The 18,846-nt window shown below is 46.8% G+C and overlaps 1 protein-coding gene across 2 annotated transcripts in view; it reads right to left on the bottom strand.

The window, feature by feature from the left end:
• The window catches only part of KRTAP10-11 (keratin associated protein 10-11), a 48,806-nt gene that overhangs the window by 21,913 nt on the left and 8,047 nt on the right, over nt 1-18,846 (bottom strand). The window contains exon 1 of one of the 2 annotated variants that reach the window (XM_009441429.3): nt 12,927-13,628. In XM_009441429.3, the coding sequence (XP_009439704.2) occupies nt 12,927-13,505 (579 nt within the window). In that variant the 5' untranslated portion in view covers nt 13,506-13,628. Of the gene's footprint in view, nt 1-12,725; nt 13,629-18,846 lie in introns of those variants that run through there. The other variant, XM_016938647.3, reaches the window with a different exon arrangement.

The following is an 18,846-nucleotide window of genomic DNA, read 5'->3' as shown; positions in this document are numbered from 1 at the left end:
TCTGCTCTTTCAGGCCATAGCTTTATGATACGCTTCAATCATAGATAATTCAAGTCCCATTATCAGTATTTCTTTTTGTAAAAAAAAAAATTTTTTTTTTTTTGTAGAGACCAGAGTCTTGCTATGTTGCCCAGCTGGTCTTGAACTCCTGGGCTCAAGTGATCCTCCTGCCTCAGCCTCCCAAATTTCTGGGACTGCAGGCGTGAGCCACCGTGCCTGGCCCATCATCAGTATTTCTGTGCCAAGTCTCCTAACTTTTCTTGCTCATTTTCTTTGCTGTCCTCAGCTCCCATTCTTCAAAGGTAAGCTTCATGTAGGCAGGAAGTGTGGTTGTCTTGTTCACCACTCAGTCTCTGAGGGCCTAAAATAATGCCTGGAGTAGGGAAGATCCTTCATAAAAACGGGCTGAAATAATAAATGTTTTTGGAGAAATTATTGAAGAGTAATTTTGAGCTCTGAAAACGATTCCATTGTGCTACCTTTTTCTTATGCTGTATAAAACTCTCTGTCAAGTTCTGCTTTTGTGTGTGGGGAATTGGCTGACATCAGACTGGCCATCTAGCTGAGAAAAATTAGGAAACCTGGTTTAACAAACAAAATCTCTATTTGAGGGCACCAGGAGTCACCAAGACAGCTGAGACTTGAGTGAGTGAATCCCTATTAGAGGGAAAGTGCACAGAAGTGAGTCTAATATTTCTTGTGGATTTTCTTATTGAGGCATTTACTGATTCACAGACTACAGCCATGAGGCTGAGGCTGAGCACAGCTTTTAGTAGTTTCATACAAATGGAAGACAAAAACATAGAGTTCAGGACCTGACAAGGGGGAGGGATTCTGGTAAAACAACAACAACAGACTGTCAGTTGGAAACAGTGAATGTAAGTGAAGGATTACGCCCTAGGATGAAGGAAAAAACAGAAAGAAGAATGAAGCCCACCTTTAAATCAGCTTGTATTGAACTCATATGATCTGCCTGTAGCCTAAGTGCCTCCCAGAAACAAAAGTGATCTCTTCTGGAGACAGCAGCATCAACAGAGGCTCAAATCATCTTGGAAATTTTCATGAAGTCCTGGATTCAGTCAAAAATTACTAGGGCTACTAGAAGACAAACCAACTGACCAAAGGACCAAGAGGAAAAAGCAAACAAGAGAAACAGATACACAGGACCTTTAGATATTAGAATTGTCAAACTGGAATTTAAAATAATGCTGATTAGCTTGCTCAAAAAACCAGAGGACAAATGGAGAATTTCATGGTCAAACTAGATTTATGAAATGGAATCAAACAGAAATTCTGGAAATGAACATAATAGCTGAAATTAAGAACTAAGTAGATTAGCTAGACAACATATTAGACAAAACCAAAGAGAAGATTAGTGAAGAAAGGGAGATGAGGAAATTCAGCCCTGAGTACAGAGATGGGAAAGAAAAGAGGGAAATAAAGAAAGTGGAGTAATAAGCATGCCCTTATGTTATAAATAATTATGAATATAAATGGTTGAAATCATAGAAGGAGATGAGTAAAATAAGGGTAGTAAAATATTTGAAAGTTTAATAGACAAGAAGTTTAAAGTGATGAAAAACATTAACCCATAGATGCAAAAAGCATTTAAGAATCTTTAGCAAGGTGAATACAAAGGAAACCATGCCTGTGCATATTGGGGCTGAAATCCAAAGACAGAGAAAAATTTAAAAACAGCCAAGGGAAAAAAAAAAAGAAATATTACCTTTAAAGAAGCAACAATAGCATTTACAGATGACTTCTCAGTAGAAATGATGGCAGCCAGAGGATGATGGAATGATATATTTACTGTCTGAAAGAAAAGAAGCACCAAGCTAGAATTCTACACCTGGGAAGAAGATCCTCGAAAATGAGGACAGGAAAATGATGTTCTCTGGATGCTGAGAGGATGTGTCACCAGTAGGATCTGCACTACAGAAAATAAAAAGATAATTAGGCAGAATGAAAATGATCACAGATAGAAGCAAGAAGTCGAAAAGGAAATGAAGTGTAACAAAAGGAGGACACACATGGAGAAATCTAAATGAATATTTACTGTATAAGAAATATTCTACTGTCTCAGAAGTTGTAAAATATTTATAGAAATAAAATACATGGCAAGAAGATCACAAAATTCAGGAGGAGGCTACGTGAAGTTAAAGTGGTCTTAGTACACTATACTATCTGGGAAATAATATAAGATCTAATTTACATTAGACTTTAAAAAGTCATAGATTCATGTTGTAATCTCCACTAGAGTAATGAAAGAATATACAACTCAGGAGGAAGTAGATGAGTGTAGTGGGTTGAATCTTGCCTCCCCAAAAGTCATACCCACCCAGAACCTCACTGTGTTAGGCTGGTCTCGCATTGCTATAAAGAAATATTTGAGACTGGGTAATTTATAAAGAGGAAAGTTTAGTTGGCTCATGGTTCTGCAGGTTGTACAGGAAACATGGTGCTGGCATCTGCTCAGCTTCTGGGGAGGCCTCAGGGAGCTTTGCTCATGGTGGAAGGTGAAGGGGGAGTGGGCATGTCACATGGCAAAAGCAGTAGCAAGAGAAAGAGAGTGGGGGATGGGAGGTGCTACATGCTTAAACAACCAGATCTTGCCAGAACTCCCTCACTATCACAAGGACAGCACTACTAAGTCATGAGGGATCCACTCCCATGACTCAAATAGCTCCCCCAAGGCCCCACCTCCAACAGTGGAGATCACATTTCAACATGAGATTTGGCAGGGCCATACAACCAAACCATATCACTCACAATGTGACCTTACATAGAAATAGGGTCTTTGTAGATGTAATTAGTTAAAATGAGGTCATACCGGGTTATAGTGAACCTTAAATCCAATGACTAATGTCTTTATCAGAGAAAGGAGAAGGAAGTTCAAACACACAAAGGGAAGAAGGCGTATGACAACCAAGGCAAAGATTGTCATGAGGCAGCTATAAGCCAAGGGACGCCAAGGTTTGCTGGGAGCACCAGAAACTAGAAGCAGCAAGGACAGAGTCTCCCTTGGAGCTAAGAGAAAGCATGGCCCTGTGGATATCTTCATTTCAGGTGCCTGGCCCTAAGAACTGCGAGATAATAAATTTCCACTCTTATAAGTCACTTTTTTGGTAACATTTGATGTGGCAGCCCAAGGAACTAATACAGTGAGGGGAAGATGGGGGAATAAAAAATCTCAAAACACTAGATCCAAAAGTGGTAAAGCAAGGAGATAAAAGGGAGTAGATTCCTTGCATAAGCAAAAACCAAAATGAGATGGGAGGTTTAAGCTCAAACGTATCAGCAAAGCCCCACATTCTTGCCAGTCCTGCACAGCAGATGTGTTGTTACTTTAGTCAACACAGCTATACAGAGAGAGTCCCTTGGGGTTTAAGTTTGTATTGCCCTGATAACTCATGATATGGAGCATGTTTTCATGTATTTATTTGCCATCTGTACCTGCTCTTTAGGGAAGGGTCTATTTAAGTCATATGTTATATGGCAAAATACTAAGCACCGTGGGGTTCCATGCATATAACATTTTGGAAAAGGTAATTGTAAAGGGACCAAAAAAAATGTCAGTGGCTGCCAGGGACTAGGGTGGGGATGTGGAATGACTACAAAGGGCCATGAGGGAAATTTGTGGGATGATGAGAGGAGTCTACGTATTGATTGTGTTGGTGGAGACACAACTGTCTATATTTGTCAAGACACCGAATCCACACAAAAGGAAAAAAAATACAAATATCCCATATTGATTAAATAACTTGAATCTAACATCAAAAGCTTTCCTACAGAGCCAACTACAGACCCAAATACTTTCCCTGCTGAATGTTCTCAAACAACTGGGAGAGAAATAATACCAGTCTTAAATTTATCAGCTTGTTTTATTAGGCCGCCATAATTTTCCAGACCTTAGGAAGTGGGGCCTGAAGTATTGGCTTCTAGTGAGAGCAACTGAGGAATGATATGTGCTGCCCAGGGGGCCACGTGGATGTTACCTGGGGACATGATGGCCCTACTGGGGAGGGGCCAGCCATAGGCCAGGAAAGGAGCCTGATGAGGAAGCCACTGTCATACAGAAGCTGGAGCAGACTGATCGGCAGGGGCTGGGCCCACAGGACATTATGTAGTGATTAATGTCCATCCATCAATAAGATATACCAATTATAAATATATACATGTTTATCATCAGATCACCAATGTATATGAAACAAAAATGGACAGATTTGAAGAAAGAAATAGACAGTTCCAGTTCTACAGTAAGAGTTTGAGACTTCAATAAGCCATTCTCTCTAATTTAAAAAAGTATAAAATAACAGAACTAAATTTTTATTCAATAAGGAAATAGAGGACTTGAAAAATGACATAAATCTACTGGGTCTAACAGATATGTGCAAAAACACACAACCCAACTACAGCAGAAAACTCACTCTCCTCAAGTTCACATGGGACATTCTTCAGATTAGATTATACCTTAGGCCACAAAACTAGCCTCAATAATCTAAATTGATTTGAATCATACAGAGTATCTTCTCTGATTACAATGGAAGGAAACTAGAAATCAGTAACAAAAGAAAAGCTGGAATTCACAAATATGTGTAACCTAATAGCACACTTTCAAACAACCAATTGGTCAAAGGAGAATTCAAAGAGAAGATAGAAAACTCTTGGAAAGGAATGAGAAAGAAATCACAGTAAACCAAAACTTAACGAGATGCAATGAAGGCAGTACATAGAGGGAAATTGATAGCTATGAATGCTTACATAAAAAAATAGAAACATCTCAAATCATTAATTTAACTTTACACCTGAAGGAACTAGAAAAAGAGCAAACTGAATCCAAATTTAACAGAAGGTAGAAAATAAAGACTAGAGCACAGATAAATGGAATAGAAATTTTAAAAATCAATCGAATCAAGGAACAAAAAAGTTGGTTCTTTGAGAAGAGCAACAGATTTGACAAATCTCTGTCTAGACTGATTAAAAGAAGACAGATTCAAATAACTAAAATCATAAATGAAAATGGGAACATCACTACTGACCTTACGTTAATAAAAATAATTATAAAGGAATACTATGAATATTTGTACCCAACAAATTAGATAACCAAGATGTAATGGAAAAACTCCTATAAACATACAAACTACCAACATGGCTACCTTTGCTGTTGATCTTTCTTCATTCATATTGCTTCAGCTTACTATCGACTGCCTTTGTATTTCAGCCTGAATTAGCATTTCTTGTAAGGCACATCTTTCAGCAACAAGCTCTCAGGTTTTATTTACCTCAAAATGTGTTATTTCTTCACTTTTGAAGGATCACTTTGCCAGATGAAGATGTCTTTTTTTGTTGTTGGGTGCTCCCCAGCCCTGTGCCCGAACCCAGCGTGTTAAATATGTCATCCCAATGCGTTCTGGCCTCCATGGTTTCTGATGAGAAATCTGCTGTTAGTCTTCCGTCCCACTGCTTTCTACATTCTCTCTTTGTTTTGACTTTTGAGAGTTTGATTATACTGTGTTTTTATGTGACTCTCTTTGAGTTAGATTGATGTGTTTCCTCAATTTTGGAAGTTTGGGCCATTATTTCTTTAACTATTTTTTCTGCTCCCACTGTCTCCCCTCCAACTGGAAATCCTGCTAAGTGTGTTGGTACGCTTGATGGTGTCCCACAGGTCTTTTCAGATTTGTTTATTTTTGTTCATTCTCTCATCTGCTCCTCATTTTCTCATCTACTCCTCAGACAAGAATACTTCAATGGATCTATCTTCATGTTCACTAATTCTTACAGCTGCTAAAATCTGCTGTTGAAACCGTATCGTGAGTTATTTATTTCAGTGACTGTACTTTCCAATTCCAGAATTTCTATTTAATTTCTTTTTAAATTTCCTCCTATCTCTTTATTGATATTCTCTATTTGGTGAGGCATCATTCTCCTGGTTTATCTTAATTCATTGTCTGTGATTTTATTTAGTTTTTTGAACATGTTTAAGAGAGTTGATTGAAAGGCTTTGTCTAGTAAGTCCAATTCTGGGCTTCCTCAGGAAGATTTTCCATTAATTGCTTTTCCTCCTCATGAGTAGCTTATATTTCTTGCTGCTTTACATGGCACATGCCTCTGGTGAAAACTGCACAGTGACAATTACAATGGGATATTTCTGGGTATCAGGCTCTCCTCCCTCTGCGCAGTTTGCTGTTGCTGATTGTTGTGGATTGTGGTTGTTTTTGTTTGTTTCTGTCAGTTTTTAAAAATAGTTTCTTCACCATGTGTGCTGACTGTTCTATTAGCTTAGTGCTGAGATAGTAATTTGACAGAGAGTTCCTTAAACCCCTAGAATCAAAAACATATTTTTCTTCAGGGTTTGTAGCTGGGCTCTGTATGTTGGTCCACGCCTTCAGCACTCGGCTGGGGAGTTTGTGACTCTGCCTTCCCCTTCACTTCCTGCTTGCACCTTCACTTCCTGCTTGCACCTTCACTTCCTGCTTGCACCTTCACTTCCTGCTTGCTCAGAGCCTGAGGTTCAGCCAGAGGTGAGCAATGAGAGCTTCTCAGCTCTTTTCTGAGCCAGTGCCCCATCATAGACATGCACGGGGGCTTTCTGGACTCTAAAAATATGTGGAACCTTCTAACTCCCTTATTCCTCAAAGCATGTCATCTCCTAGCTTTTCCTCCCAGGCTTTTTAGGGGTGTCCAATGTTTTCCCAACTGATAATTTTTGACTTAGGTGTCAGTGACTTGTTCATTTACCTTTAAACGTTGTAACACACACCCTCCATATAGCTGCTACTCTACCTTGAGAAAGTCTGAGTTGGTGAAATAAGGCAAGCCCTGTATGTTAGTCCTTCAGGGGGCCACCAGACGGTCGAAACAGGCAACTGCACTGCCTTACAAACAAGGTCCACTCTGCTTCCCTGGCAGCAGCACCCCACACCAGGAACTCCGGCTACTGTCTTCCTGACTGTCACCCAGCTGGGGATGGGGGATGGGGCAAGGGGAAGTTAAAATCCACAAGGTTCTCCTATTGGGCTCTGTTGCTTTTACTTGATTATGTGTTCCCTTGCTTGCTGCAAAGCTTCGACCATTTTCCAGAGTTCGGGTAAAGTTGATTTTACCAGGTAGTGTTTGTTTGTTTGTTTTTGTTTGTGTATTAGTCCTTTTTCACACTGCTATAAAGATACTATCCAAGACTGAGTAATTAATAAAGGAAAGAACTTTGATTGACTCACAGTTTCACATGGCTGGGGAGGCCTCAGGAAACTTACGGTCATGGTGGAAGGCAATGGGGAAGCAAGGACCTTCTTCACATGGTGGCAGGAGAGAGAAGCAAGTGAGAGCAGGGAAAACTGCTTTATAAAACTGCCAGATCTGGTGAGAACTCACGATCACGAGAACAGCATGGGGGAAACCAACTCCATGATCCAATCACTTCCCACCAGGTCTCTCCCTCAACACCTGGGGATGACAGTTGAAGATAAGATTTGGATGGGAACACAAAGTCCAACCATATCTGTTTGTTTTGCCAGTTTCTGATGTTCTGTGGAGGGACAGGCCCTTACAGTTCCCCGCTGCACCATTTCCTCTGTCATCAGTCTTAGCAGGCACAGTTTGGACACTCTTTTTGAGGGTATTTCTAAATATCTTTATGAATTTGAAATCTGCTAACACTCCAGCTTAGAAGTGCCACTTTTAGGAATTTAGTGGCACATATCTGAGTGTGGAAAGGTATAGTGGAAACACCCACAGAAGTGTCGTTTGTAATAATGAACAACTAGAGAGACATTCAGTGCCATCCACCTGGCGTTGCAGACATCAAGTGCAGTGTGTTCACGCTTTGGAACACTGCGCAGCTTGCTGAAGAAAACCATAAGATATTTTTATTAAATTGGCAAAGAAAGAATAATGTGTGCCCCCAGCATTGTGATTGTATAGCTGTTAAGAAGTAAAGACTCAGGGCCTCTTGCAGGCAACCTGGTGACGGCCACACCTTGCCAGCATCCCTTGCCTGCAGTTGTATTTCTAGGAATCTGTTGCTCAATCCTGTTTGAAACCACATCTGGCTACAACTGGACCTGTGTGTCCATGTGTTTCTCTAACCCTCTGGTCTGCATGTGTCCCCACACTGTCCTGGACTTCCTCTGCCATTGGGGCCCTCCGCCCACCCAGCCCAGCACAGGGAATTCCAGAGGCCGTGTGTCTGTTCTCTGTTCTGCATCCCAGTGGCAAGCCTGGGGCTGGAGCAGAGGGCGTCCCTGAGCATCTGTGAGCATGCACAGGAGGCCAGGATGCCCAAGCTGTCCCTGAGTGGAACTCCCTGAGTGCTGGGACAGCTGGAGCCCAAGTCTCCCCCCATGTCCCACCTCCCAGCACAGCTGGGGCCTCTGCCACCTGCCAGGAGTCAGTGCAAGTGCTAGAGGAGACGAACATGGTGGACGTGGCCATGCTGGGGGTGTGGAGGAGGTGAGCTGGGGGAGGCGTGAGTGGGTGAGTGAGGTGAGTGAGTGGGTGAGTGAGTGAGGTGCTTGGGGCCCTTGGGGTTTTAGAGACCCCCCATGTGTGTTTTCTAGCAGGGTTCCCCACTGCACCCTCCTTTCCTGGTTGCTTTTCCTGGTGGGTGTCTAGGCTGTGGCACGTGTTCCTCCTAGGAACTTTTAGCACAGCCTTGGGGCTGTGTTGAATTGGCTGGGTTGTTCGGCCCCAGAAGCAAAAGTCAGACAAAAAATACACCCAAGTGGGCAGGCGTGACCGAAGCAGAGGCTGAGGCTTGCGCGAGCACGTGCTGCCTTAGGGCTGCTTGGTGTGGTCACACCGCAGACTCTGTCCATGTGCCGCCTGCGCTGAGCCAGATGTCTGGTGCACAGCCGCATTGTCATGGTGTCTCATTCTCACTGCTGAGCAGAGCTCTCGAATTGGGTGCTGACCAGGGCAGGGTCTCGGGTTCCAGGTAAACAAAGCCAGGCTTGCCCCACTGATCTGAGAACAGGGACTGGAGTTGTGGGAGGTGGAGAAGGAGGCTGTGAAGGTCTGGAAGGCACCTGGCAGGGAGGAGGAGGAGGCAGGGCCAGGCAGCATGGTGAGGGACTGGGGAACCAGGGTCGGGGGCTGACAGGCTGTGAAAGGTAAGAGCCCTGTGGCTGCACACCTGTGACATTTGGGCCAGTGCCCCAGCCTTGTGTCTGTGGTTGTGTGGAAGGTGGTGTGGGGTGGAGAAGGGAGGTGCTCACCCCCAAGGCAACATCCTGGCAGAGAAAAAGAAGAATTGTAAGATCTCTCCCCGCTTTCGAGACAAAAGGGCACCGCGAGAGCGTCCGCCTCCCCTGGGGTTTGTTCCCTGCTGTCATGTCGTTAGAGCAGAGGTGACCTTGGCAGGGATCTGGGGCAGCTGCCTTTGCCTGCATCGAACAGATGTGGCCTCGGGCTGACAGCCTAAACATGTGTGTGCAGTGACACATAGGAAGCCCCGCTGGGAGGCGCCCGCCGACACGCTGCACTCTGCCCAGGCGCTGCCGACCTCTGTCTGTGGCGATGGGGTCGTCTTCTCTGTGTGGCCTCCGCTGGGGGATGTGGCACTGCGGGGACACCCTGTTGCTCAAGCACCTCCTGACAGTGGCTTTGGCATCCCTGGCGGCCCTGCCTGAGGCAGTTGTCTCATGGGCATGTTTTCCTTCATGAAGACCTCCCAGCAGCGTCCAGAATGCTCAGGGTCTGGTCCCGGGAGGACAGTCCTGGGTTAAATGAGACGAGGACGTCAGGGTCACCAGGGCAGTGCACAGACCTATCTGATTCCAGTTTGGGGGGCTTTTTGGGAAATTTGGATACGACTGTTGCATGATGTTCTGCTTCTTTTGATAACTATATATATATAGGAGTTGGCCATCTTCAGCTGCACTCGCTGCAGGCAGGCGGGAGAAAGCCCTCACTCCCAGGAGGCACCTGCAGAGAGACCCGGGGGAGGTGCCGCCATGTGGCTACAGCACTGAATTTTAAGTGGTTCCAAAAAACCAGAATAAATTTAAAAAAAAAACAAAAAAACCTTTGGTTATGGAATTAATGACATCTGGTTAATCTGGGTGGTGAGATCCCCGCTGTCATTAATTCCATGGTAAAAATGTCTTTAATCCCCCAGCTATTTCTCTGGAAAATCCGCTGAGAGGTGGGATCCCATCCACTTATTTACACAAACTGCTAAAGCGTGTCCCCAGGCCAGAGAGCGCTGCCTCGCTTGGCACCTGTGCGGCCTGGACTCTCTTCCGCAGCCTGGGCACTCGCGCTCCTGCGTGTGTGCGGGTCGGGTGAGCGCACGGCCCTCGTGCAGGGCCTCCCCGTGGTGCGGCGCCGGCTCCATTCTTCTCCATTCCCTCGTGGATGGATATTTAGGTCATTTCTAATTTTTCATGGTAACAAACAGTGCCGCTTACGTACATGCGCCGGAGATTTTTCAGCACTGCCGATGGCGGAGTCCAGGAGGGCCTCTCACATGGTAGGATACGGCCCCGCCTCTTCCCAAAGCAGTGATGCCAATCCCCCATTTCCACAGCCAGCTGGAGCTCCTGCCCGCCACGTCCTGTGAGCGATGGGTGTGGCCAGCTTTTTCTTCCAGGACAGGTGGGGTGAGGTGCCTGGGGTTCCTGTCGGCAGGTGCCTGCCTTCCAGGGGTGCCGATGTCTCATGTTCCAAGGCCATTTGGGCCGCTGGGTGGGAGTAGCCTGTCCATGCCTATTTCCTCCTGGGAGTTTATGCTTTTGTCTCATTGAAATCTTCTCGGTCGAGTGTCTTCTCACACACCGTGGCTTCCTTTTTCACTGGTTTTCTTGTGGCATAGAGAGTGGTTTTGTGGTCTTGTGGTTTTCGCTGTCGTCTTGTGGCATAGAGAGGTTACTGTCTGCTTATGGAGTCAAGGACATCAGAGTTTTCTTGAACTCTTGCTCTGCGTGTCTCATTGGAGAAGTCTGTCATGCATTCATCTGTCTGCTGGTGATGGTCCCCCCAGCCCAACACCCCCAGGCAGGCCCCGTCAGAGGGGAGAGGGGCCAGCAGGAACGTTCCGGAGCCCAGCCACACGGCCCTGCCAGGAACCGAGCCTGGAACTGGGAGGAGAGAAGGGCAGACCAGGAACTCTGTTCCACCCTCGCCTGGGCCCTGGGATTGGTCACTCACGAATCGCAGAGGTTTCTTAGACTCCCTGTCTGTAAGGGGGCCCACCCTGACAGCCCCCTGGGGACAGTGCCTCTTGTGGAGCCGGGCTCCCTCCAGCCACTGTGACTACTGGTCGTGTCTCTGGGCGCTGTCCCCATGCTGGTGATGCAAAGTGCACGGCACAGGCCAACTTAGGGCTGCCTGACGTCAGTGGGGATGGCCATCCCCAGCTCAGACCGTGTGCTGGGCTTGAATGGGTGTAGAGGAGGCAGTGACGCTGCCGTCACGGATCGTGAATGGTCAAAGCAGTGAGCAGGGGGCTTGATGCTGTGGACAGAGCAAGATTGGGGAGCTGAGGTCCCCAGAGACAGACACCAGAGCAGGAGCTCATGACGTCATCAGGTGAGGGACCTATGGCAGGATGGGCAAGCCCAGCAGAGCAGGGGCCGTCCCTATGCCGCTGGGCAGGGTGGGAGGAGGAGAGGCCTGAGCTGGAGCCGTGTGGACCCCTGACCCCGGTCGGGGCGGCAGAGCCACAGGGCCTTGAAGAACCTGGCCAGGCCTGGCCTAGGAGAGATTAGGGACAAGCCTTGAAAATCACAAGTCGCGCACCTAAACGACGTGAAGGACGTGCATGAAGGACGTGCATTTCAGGGGCAGGGGCGGCGGGCCTTGGGGAATGTCCCAGTCGGCAGCAAGCATTCCCCCCATCCCATCCCTCCACCCACCCCATGATGCTTTTGTCTCCATCAAGATCCTGGGGGAATCCTGTGTGTCCCTCCACCCACCCCATGATGCTTTTGTTCCCATTGAGTCCCTTGTCTCCTGCGCAGATGCAGCAGCCCCTCCCTCTCCCCTCGCATTGCTGCTAAACGGGCAGAACCCTTGGGCGGGCAGCACACAGGGAGTGTGACCAGGCCTGGAGGCTGCAGTGCCCGGACCCCAGGCCAGCCTCCCGGCAGGTGAATCTGCAGGGTGGGCTCTCCCAGGTGGGACAGTGGGTGGGACGGTCCTGGGGCCTGGAGAGCCCCACAGCCCAGGGCACGACAGCGAATGACCAGGCTCAGGAAGACCCGGGCACAGGGGCTGAGCCGGGACTGAGCCTTCCTGGGAGTGACCATGAGTCCCACCTGGTGACCTCCCTGGAAGAGTTAGGCCACTGCCCCCTGTGACTTCTAGGTTAAGTAACTCACTCCTAGAAACGGTCATGGCTGGAGGAGACCAATGTCAGCTCAAAACCGTGTGTCCTCCCAGGAGAACAACAGGAAAGGAGAATCAGGTGACCAAGGAGAGTTTATTGGGGAGTAAGAGGAGGTGCTGAGAGGTTCAAGTCGAGGCCAAGTGACCCAGAGCAGAGAAGCTGGGAGGGAGGACAGGGGACCCAGCAGGCAGGTGGGCACCTGCTGGAAGGCAAGAGCTGGGGAGCAGCGAGGATGGAGGCTCCTGGGAGTAAGGAGGGGGAGGTCACCTCAGCACAGGGGAGACATGGAGACCCCATCCCAGGTAGGGGCAGCCACTTAACCCAGGTCAGGACCGGAGCCGGCTGGCCCTGGGGGACGTGCCCATTAGCAGCTGGACTCCTGGCCTGAGCAGAGGCCTCAGCAGGCCAGGCGGGAGCACGCAGGGCGGCAGAGGAGGGACAGGCAGGAGGCCGGGTGGCAGCAGCTGGGCTGGCAGGAGGAGGCGGGGACACAACAGGAGGGGACAGGCACACAGCAGGCGGGCCTGCACACAGGGCGGCAGAGGAGGGACACGGAGGAGGAGGGTCTGCAGCAGGAGGTGATGCAGCAAGCCGGCTGGCAGCTAGACTTCTGGCAGCACAGAGAGGAAGCCCCAGAGCAGACAGGTACACAGCAGATGGGCTTGCAGCAGATGGGCACACAGCAGGCCTGTTGGCATGGGGAGAAGGTGCAGCAAGCTGACTGGCAGCTAGACTGCTGGCAGCATGGGGAGGAAGCTCCAGAACAGATGGACACGCAGCACACGGGCTTGCAGCAGATGGACTTGCAGCACACAGGCACACAGCAGGCCTGTTGGCAGGGGGAGGAGGTGCAGCAAGCCGGCTGGCAGCTAGACTGCTGGCAGCATGAAGGTGTGCAGGAGTTGGTGCAGCCTGATTGGCAGGGGCTGGGCTCACAGCTCACTGGGGCACAGACCAGGGCCAGGCAGGGGGCTGGGGCACAGCAGCTAGGGGTACAGCAGCTGGAGGCACAGGAGCAGGGCTCGCAGCAGCTTTCCTGGCAATTGTCCACCTGCCAGGAGGAGCCAGTGCAGGTGCTGGGGGAGGAGACTCGGCTGACACGGCCCACGTCACTGGAGCAGACAGACATGGTGGATGCAGCAATCACATACGTCCTGGTGCGGCAGGCGTCAGCCATGGTGGGTGCTGGACTGGGTGGTGTGAGTGCTGGTGTGAGGTATGTGGGTTTGCATGCCCTGGCTGCTGAGGTTTTATACCCTCCCTGGGTATTTTCCTCACAGGAGTCTCACAAGCCTTCCCTTTCCTTGTTGTGGCTGAGACTTTGCCTCCAGGCAACCCTAATTAGTTTACTTGCTGTGGGATGTTACTGTGGTCCCAGGACTGCTGCATGTGGTTGGGTGATGCTGACCACTTGCAGGTGTCTGTGCCCTGCAACCACACACAGTGATGCTGCATGTCTGCTGGTGGAGCTGGGAGTTGAACAGATCGTGAGTTGGCAAGTCTGGAAAACCCAGCCCCACTTTCCTCCTGTCTTTGCCTGTTTGTCTTTGCTATTGGGGTATTTGGTACCAGGGGTGGGGTGTTTTTTTACCAGCAGATGTTCTCCACCTGTCCCAGAGTTCTGCTCCATTGAACAATGGGTGTCTCGGCTAGGAATGCCCCCCGGCTCCCCACCCTGCCACCCCTACCTGTTCCATCTGCAAACTATGGTGCGATGCCCCTGTATTAGTCCATTTTCACACTGCTGATAGAGACATACCCAAGACTGAGAAGAAAAAGGGCTTTAATTGGACTTACAGTTCCACATGGCTGGGGAGGCCGCAGAATCTTGGTGGGAGCTGACAGGCACTTCTTACATGGTGGCAGCAAGAGAAAATGAGGAAGAAGCAAAAGCAGAAGCCCCTGATAAACCCATCAGATCTTGTGAGACTTATTCACTACCACTAGAATAGCACAGGAAAAGACCAGCCCCCATGATTCAATTATCTCCCCCTGGGTTCCTCCCACAACATGTAGGAATGCTGGGAGATGAAATTCAAGTCGAGATTTGGGTAAGGACACAGCCAAACCATATCATTCTGTCCCTGGCCTTTCCAAATCTTATGTCTTCACATTTCAAAACCAGTCATGCCTTCCCAACAGTCCCCCAAAGTCTTAACTCATTTCAGCATTAACCCAAAAGTCCACAGTCCAAAGTTTCATCTGAGACAAGACAAGTCTCTTCCACCTATGAGCCTGTAAAATCAAAAACAAGCTAGTTTCTTCCTAGATAAAATAGGGGTACAGGTATTGGGTAAATACAGCCATTCCAAATGGCAGAAATTGGCCAAAACAAAGGGATTTTACAGGGCCCATGCAAGTCCAAAATCCAGCAGGGGAGTCAAATTTTAAAGCTCCAAAATGATCTCGTTTGACTCCAGGTCTCACATCCAGGTCATAATGATGCAAGAGGTGGGTTCCCATGGTCTCGGACAGCTCCACCCATGTGGCTTTGCAGGGTACAGCCTCTCTCCTGGCTGCTTTCATGGGCTGGTGTTGAGTGTCAGCAGCTTTTCCAGGCACATGGTGCAAGGTGTCAATAGATCTACCATTCTGGGGTCTGGAGGATGGTGGCCCTCTTATCACAGCTCCACTAGGCAGTGCCCCAGTAGGGACTCTGTGTGGGGGCCCTGGCCCTACATTTCCCTTCTGCACTGCCGTAGCAGAGGTTCTCCATGAGGGCCCCACCCCTGCAGCAAACTTCTGCCTGGGCATCCATGCGTTTCCATATATCTTCTGAAATCTAGGCGGAGGTTCCCAAACTTCAATTCATGACTTCTGTGCACCTGCAGGCTCAACGCAACATGGAAGCTGCCAAGGCTTGGGGCTTCCACCCTCTGAAGCCACAGTCTGAGCTGTACATTGGCTCCTTTCACCCAGGCTGCACACAGCATGGGGACCCTGGACCCACGAAACCACTTTTTCCTCCTGGGCCTCCAGGCCTCTGATGGGAGGGGCTGCCATGAAGTTCTCTGACATGGCCTGGAGATATTTTCCCCATGGTCTTGGGGATTAACGTTAGGCTCCTTGCTACTTATGCAAATTTCTGCATCCGGCTTGAATTTCTCCCTAGAAAATGGGTTTTTCTTTTCTATTGCATAGTCAGGCTGCAAATTTTTCAAACTTTTATGCTCTGCTTTCATTATAAAACTGAATGCCTTTAACACCCCCTTCTCTCTGGCATGCATCCCTCCCAAGGCCCATCCCAGATGCTCTTCTTAGTTCTCCTGTTTGTCTCAGAATTATTAAACAATATACATGCTCTGTTATTTCTTGCATTTTCAATTTCAGGTATGATCTAATTTCCTATTGTGGAGGAAAGTACTTTCTCTAGTTTATCAGCAGGCCTGTGAAAAGTTCCCCCTTCCCATCCTCAGAAGGCAAAGGAAGTAAAATATCAATATTTGGTTACATCAGTGTTCAGAATGTATATTATAATAAAGTAAATATTGTTCATAGCCAAGTCTGAATAGTGGAACCAGATTAAATTTCCTTATCTGTACATGTTTTGTTTTTGTTTATGTTTTTCCCCTCTTGGAGTTAACAATTGCTCCTCCCCAAACTCTGACTCATTCATCCCCATGCTCCACTCAAGAGGTTCAAATATAACAATCTATTAGCTTCATTTATTTTTTGGAAACATCTCTCTTAGAGCTCTCTTATGTGTGGACCAGTCTCTATTGGCTGCTCCCTCAGCCTGGTACACAGGTTTCCTGGGATCTCCCTTCACTCTTGTCTTTGGATTTTCATTCATCTCTCTCTGATGTTGGATCCATTACTTCCTGGATGCCTTGTCTTTTTCTTTCTGGATTTATATCCTTGTTTTGGTGGAGCACATCCTCCAGTAACTTTCTGAAAATGGGTACAAGGAAGATATATTTTTGAGCCATAGCATGACTAAAAATGCCTTTATTCTGCTCTTCTATTTGATTGACAGCTTAGCTGGATATAGTTTCTGGGTGGAAATATTTCCCCTTAGACTATTTTGGGGAAGATGTGGAACATTTCCAGAGTCCTAAATGATCCCTTGTGCTATCTCTTTGTTAGTCCCTCCTCCCTAAGTATTAGTTGCTGTTCTACCTTCTCTCCTCATTGGTTAGCTTTGCCTGTTCTATGGAACTCTTTTGTTTTATGGTTCAATTTGTTCAGCACAATGTCTGTGAGAAGCACCATGTTGCTGCATGCATCAGTACTTCACTCTTTTTTTGCTGCCCCATTGCATTAAATTCTACAACGTGTTATTTGTCCATTCTCTTTCACACCGTTAGAGATTTAGATTGTTTCCAGATTTTGGCTGCTGTTAATAGTGCTCCTAGAAAAATTCTTGTAAACTTTTTCACTGATATTTTTACTAATTTCTCTTCATTGTGCTCCCAAAAGTGGAATTGCTTGGTCATAGATAGGCATATGTTGGCTTAGCATATACCAACAACTTTCTAAAGAAATTTACATCCTCACTAGTTGATTTTATAATTCCATTTATTCTGTATCTTTACAAAATGAGGTTGATCAGTCTTTTAAAATTTGTTTATTTTGGAAAGTGTTTAGGAATATTGCACTGTTGCACTAATGTGCATATCCCTGATGAGTAAAGCCACTCATTGAACCTTGGATATCTTTTCTTGTGAGGTGCCTGTTCAAGACATTTGCTTGCTTTTTAAAATATGGCTACTTGTGTTTCTTATTGATTTGCAGAAATTTATTATGTATTCTGAATATGAGTTGTATACATGCAGTGTGTCAGTGAACGTTCATAACTGGCTTTTGTTTTTGTAACGAAAACAAAAACAAAAGTCCCGATTGGTTGCATTTGCCAACGTCCACGTGTGAATGCTCCCAACCCAGCTAAATCCAAGCTACCAAGACAATGTCACTTAACACAGAGATGGGAAGAGAGGGGTGCATGTCAGCTCTCATGAGCCAGGGCATGCTGGCTTTAGTGCACCACTGAGTATGGGAATTGCAAATAACTCATCCAAGTCTGGGGTTTAAAAATGAAGTTTTTAAAAAGTCAGTTTTATTGAAGTATGATTACATGCTGTAAAAGGGACCTATTTAAAGTTACCTTTTCATGAGTTTTGAGAAAATATACACCCATGTAACCACTACCACAAGCAAGATCTGGATTTTCCATCATCTCCGAGTTCCCAGGTGTACTTTTCATGATCAATCCCCACCCCTCCTGACTCTGCCCCAGGAAACGACTGATCTCCTCTGTATCTCAGATGGGTTTGTCTTTCCTGGAATTTCATGTAAATCAAATTCTATAGTACAATTGACCCATGTGTCGATGGACACAGGACTTGTGTGGCAAAAGCATCTTTAAACATTTGTGAGCAAGTCTTTGTGATATGATTTCACTTCTCTTGGGTAAACACACAGAAGGTGGAGTGTGTGGGGCATGTGAAGGGGGTGTGTGTCATGTTTATGACACTGCCAAACTGTTTTCATTCCCACCCCAGCAAATGTTGGAGAGTTCCATTTCCTGCACACATTTGCTGACACTCGGTATTGGTCGTCTATTTCAATTTGAGTCATGTTTATGGATGTGTTGTGGTATTAATAGTATCATTTGATGAAGAGACGCTCTTAATTGTAGTAAAATCCGATTTACTAATTTACTCTCTTATGTGTGGCATTTTTACCCCGTTCCCGAAGTCTTTGCCTACCACAACATCGTGAAGACATTCCCCTATATGTGCTTCTAGAGCTTCATTATTTTTATTTCATTCATTATTCATTTACTAATTTTTAAACTGACAAATAATAATTGTGTGTATTTACTGGGTATAATGTGATGTTTTGATCTATAACGTGACGTTTTGACCTGTGCATGCATTGTAGAAAGATTAAATCAAGCCCTGTAATCCCAGCACTTTGGGAGGCCAAGGCAGGTGGATGATGAGGTCAGGAGATCAAGACCATCCTGGCCAACATGGTGAAACCCTGTCTTTACTAAAAATACAAAAATTAGTTGGGTGTAGTGGCGCGCACCTGTAGTCCCAGCTACTTGGGAGGCTGAGGCACAAGAATCGCTTGAACCCGGGAGGTGGAGGTTGCAGTGAGCTATTGTGCCACTGCACTCCAGTCTGGCAACAGAGCAAGATTGTGTCTAAAAAACAAAACAAAACAAAAAAGATTAAATCAAGCTACTTAACATAACCATCATCTCACCAACTTACCATTTTTCTTTTACCAGTTTTGAAGTATGCAACACATTATTTTTATGTGTCACCATGCAATGCAGTAGGTCACTAAAGCTTTTTCCTCCAGTGTGATGGAAAGGTTGTTTCCTTTGATCAACACCTCCCTTCCCCATTCCTCCCCTCTGGCAGCCCCCGGCCTCTGGTAACCACCTTTCTGCTCTCTGTTTCTAAGTTTGACAGTTTTAGATTCTAGACACAAATCATGCCATTTGTCTTTCTGTGCCTGGCTTATTTCGCTTAGCATAATGTCCTCCAGGTCCATTCAAGTTGTCA

Source organism: Pan troglodytes, chromosome 22 (assembly GCF_028858775.2).
Source record: "Pan troglodytes isolate AG18354 chromosome 22, NHGRI_mPanTro3-v2.0_pri, whole genome shotgun sequence".
NCBI classification, from domain to species: Eukaryota; Metazoa; Chordata; class Mammalia; order Primates; family Hominidae; genus Pan; species Pan troglodytes.
Note: the sequence above shows the minus strand (reverse complement) of the source record. Positions and strands in the feature narration are given on the sequence as shown.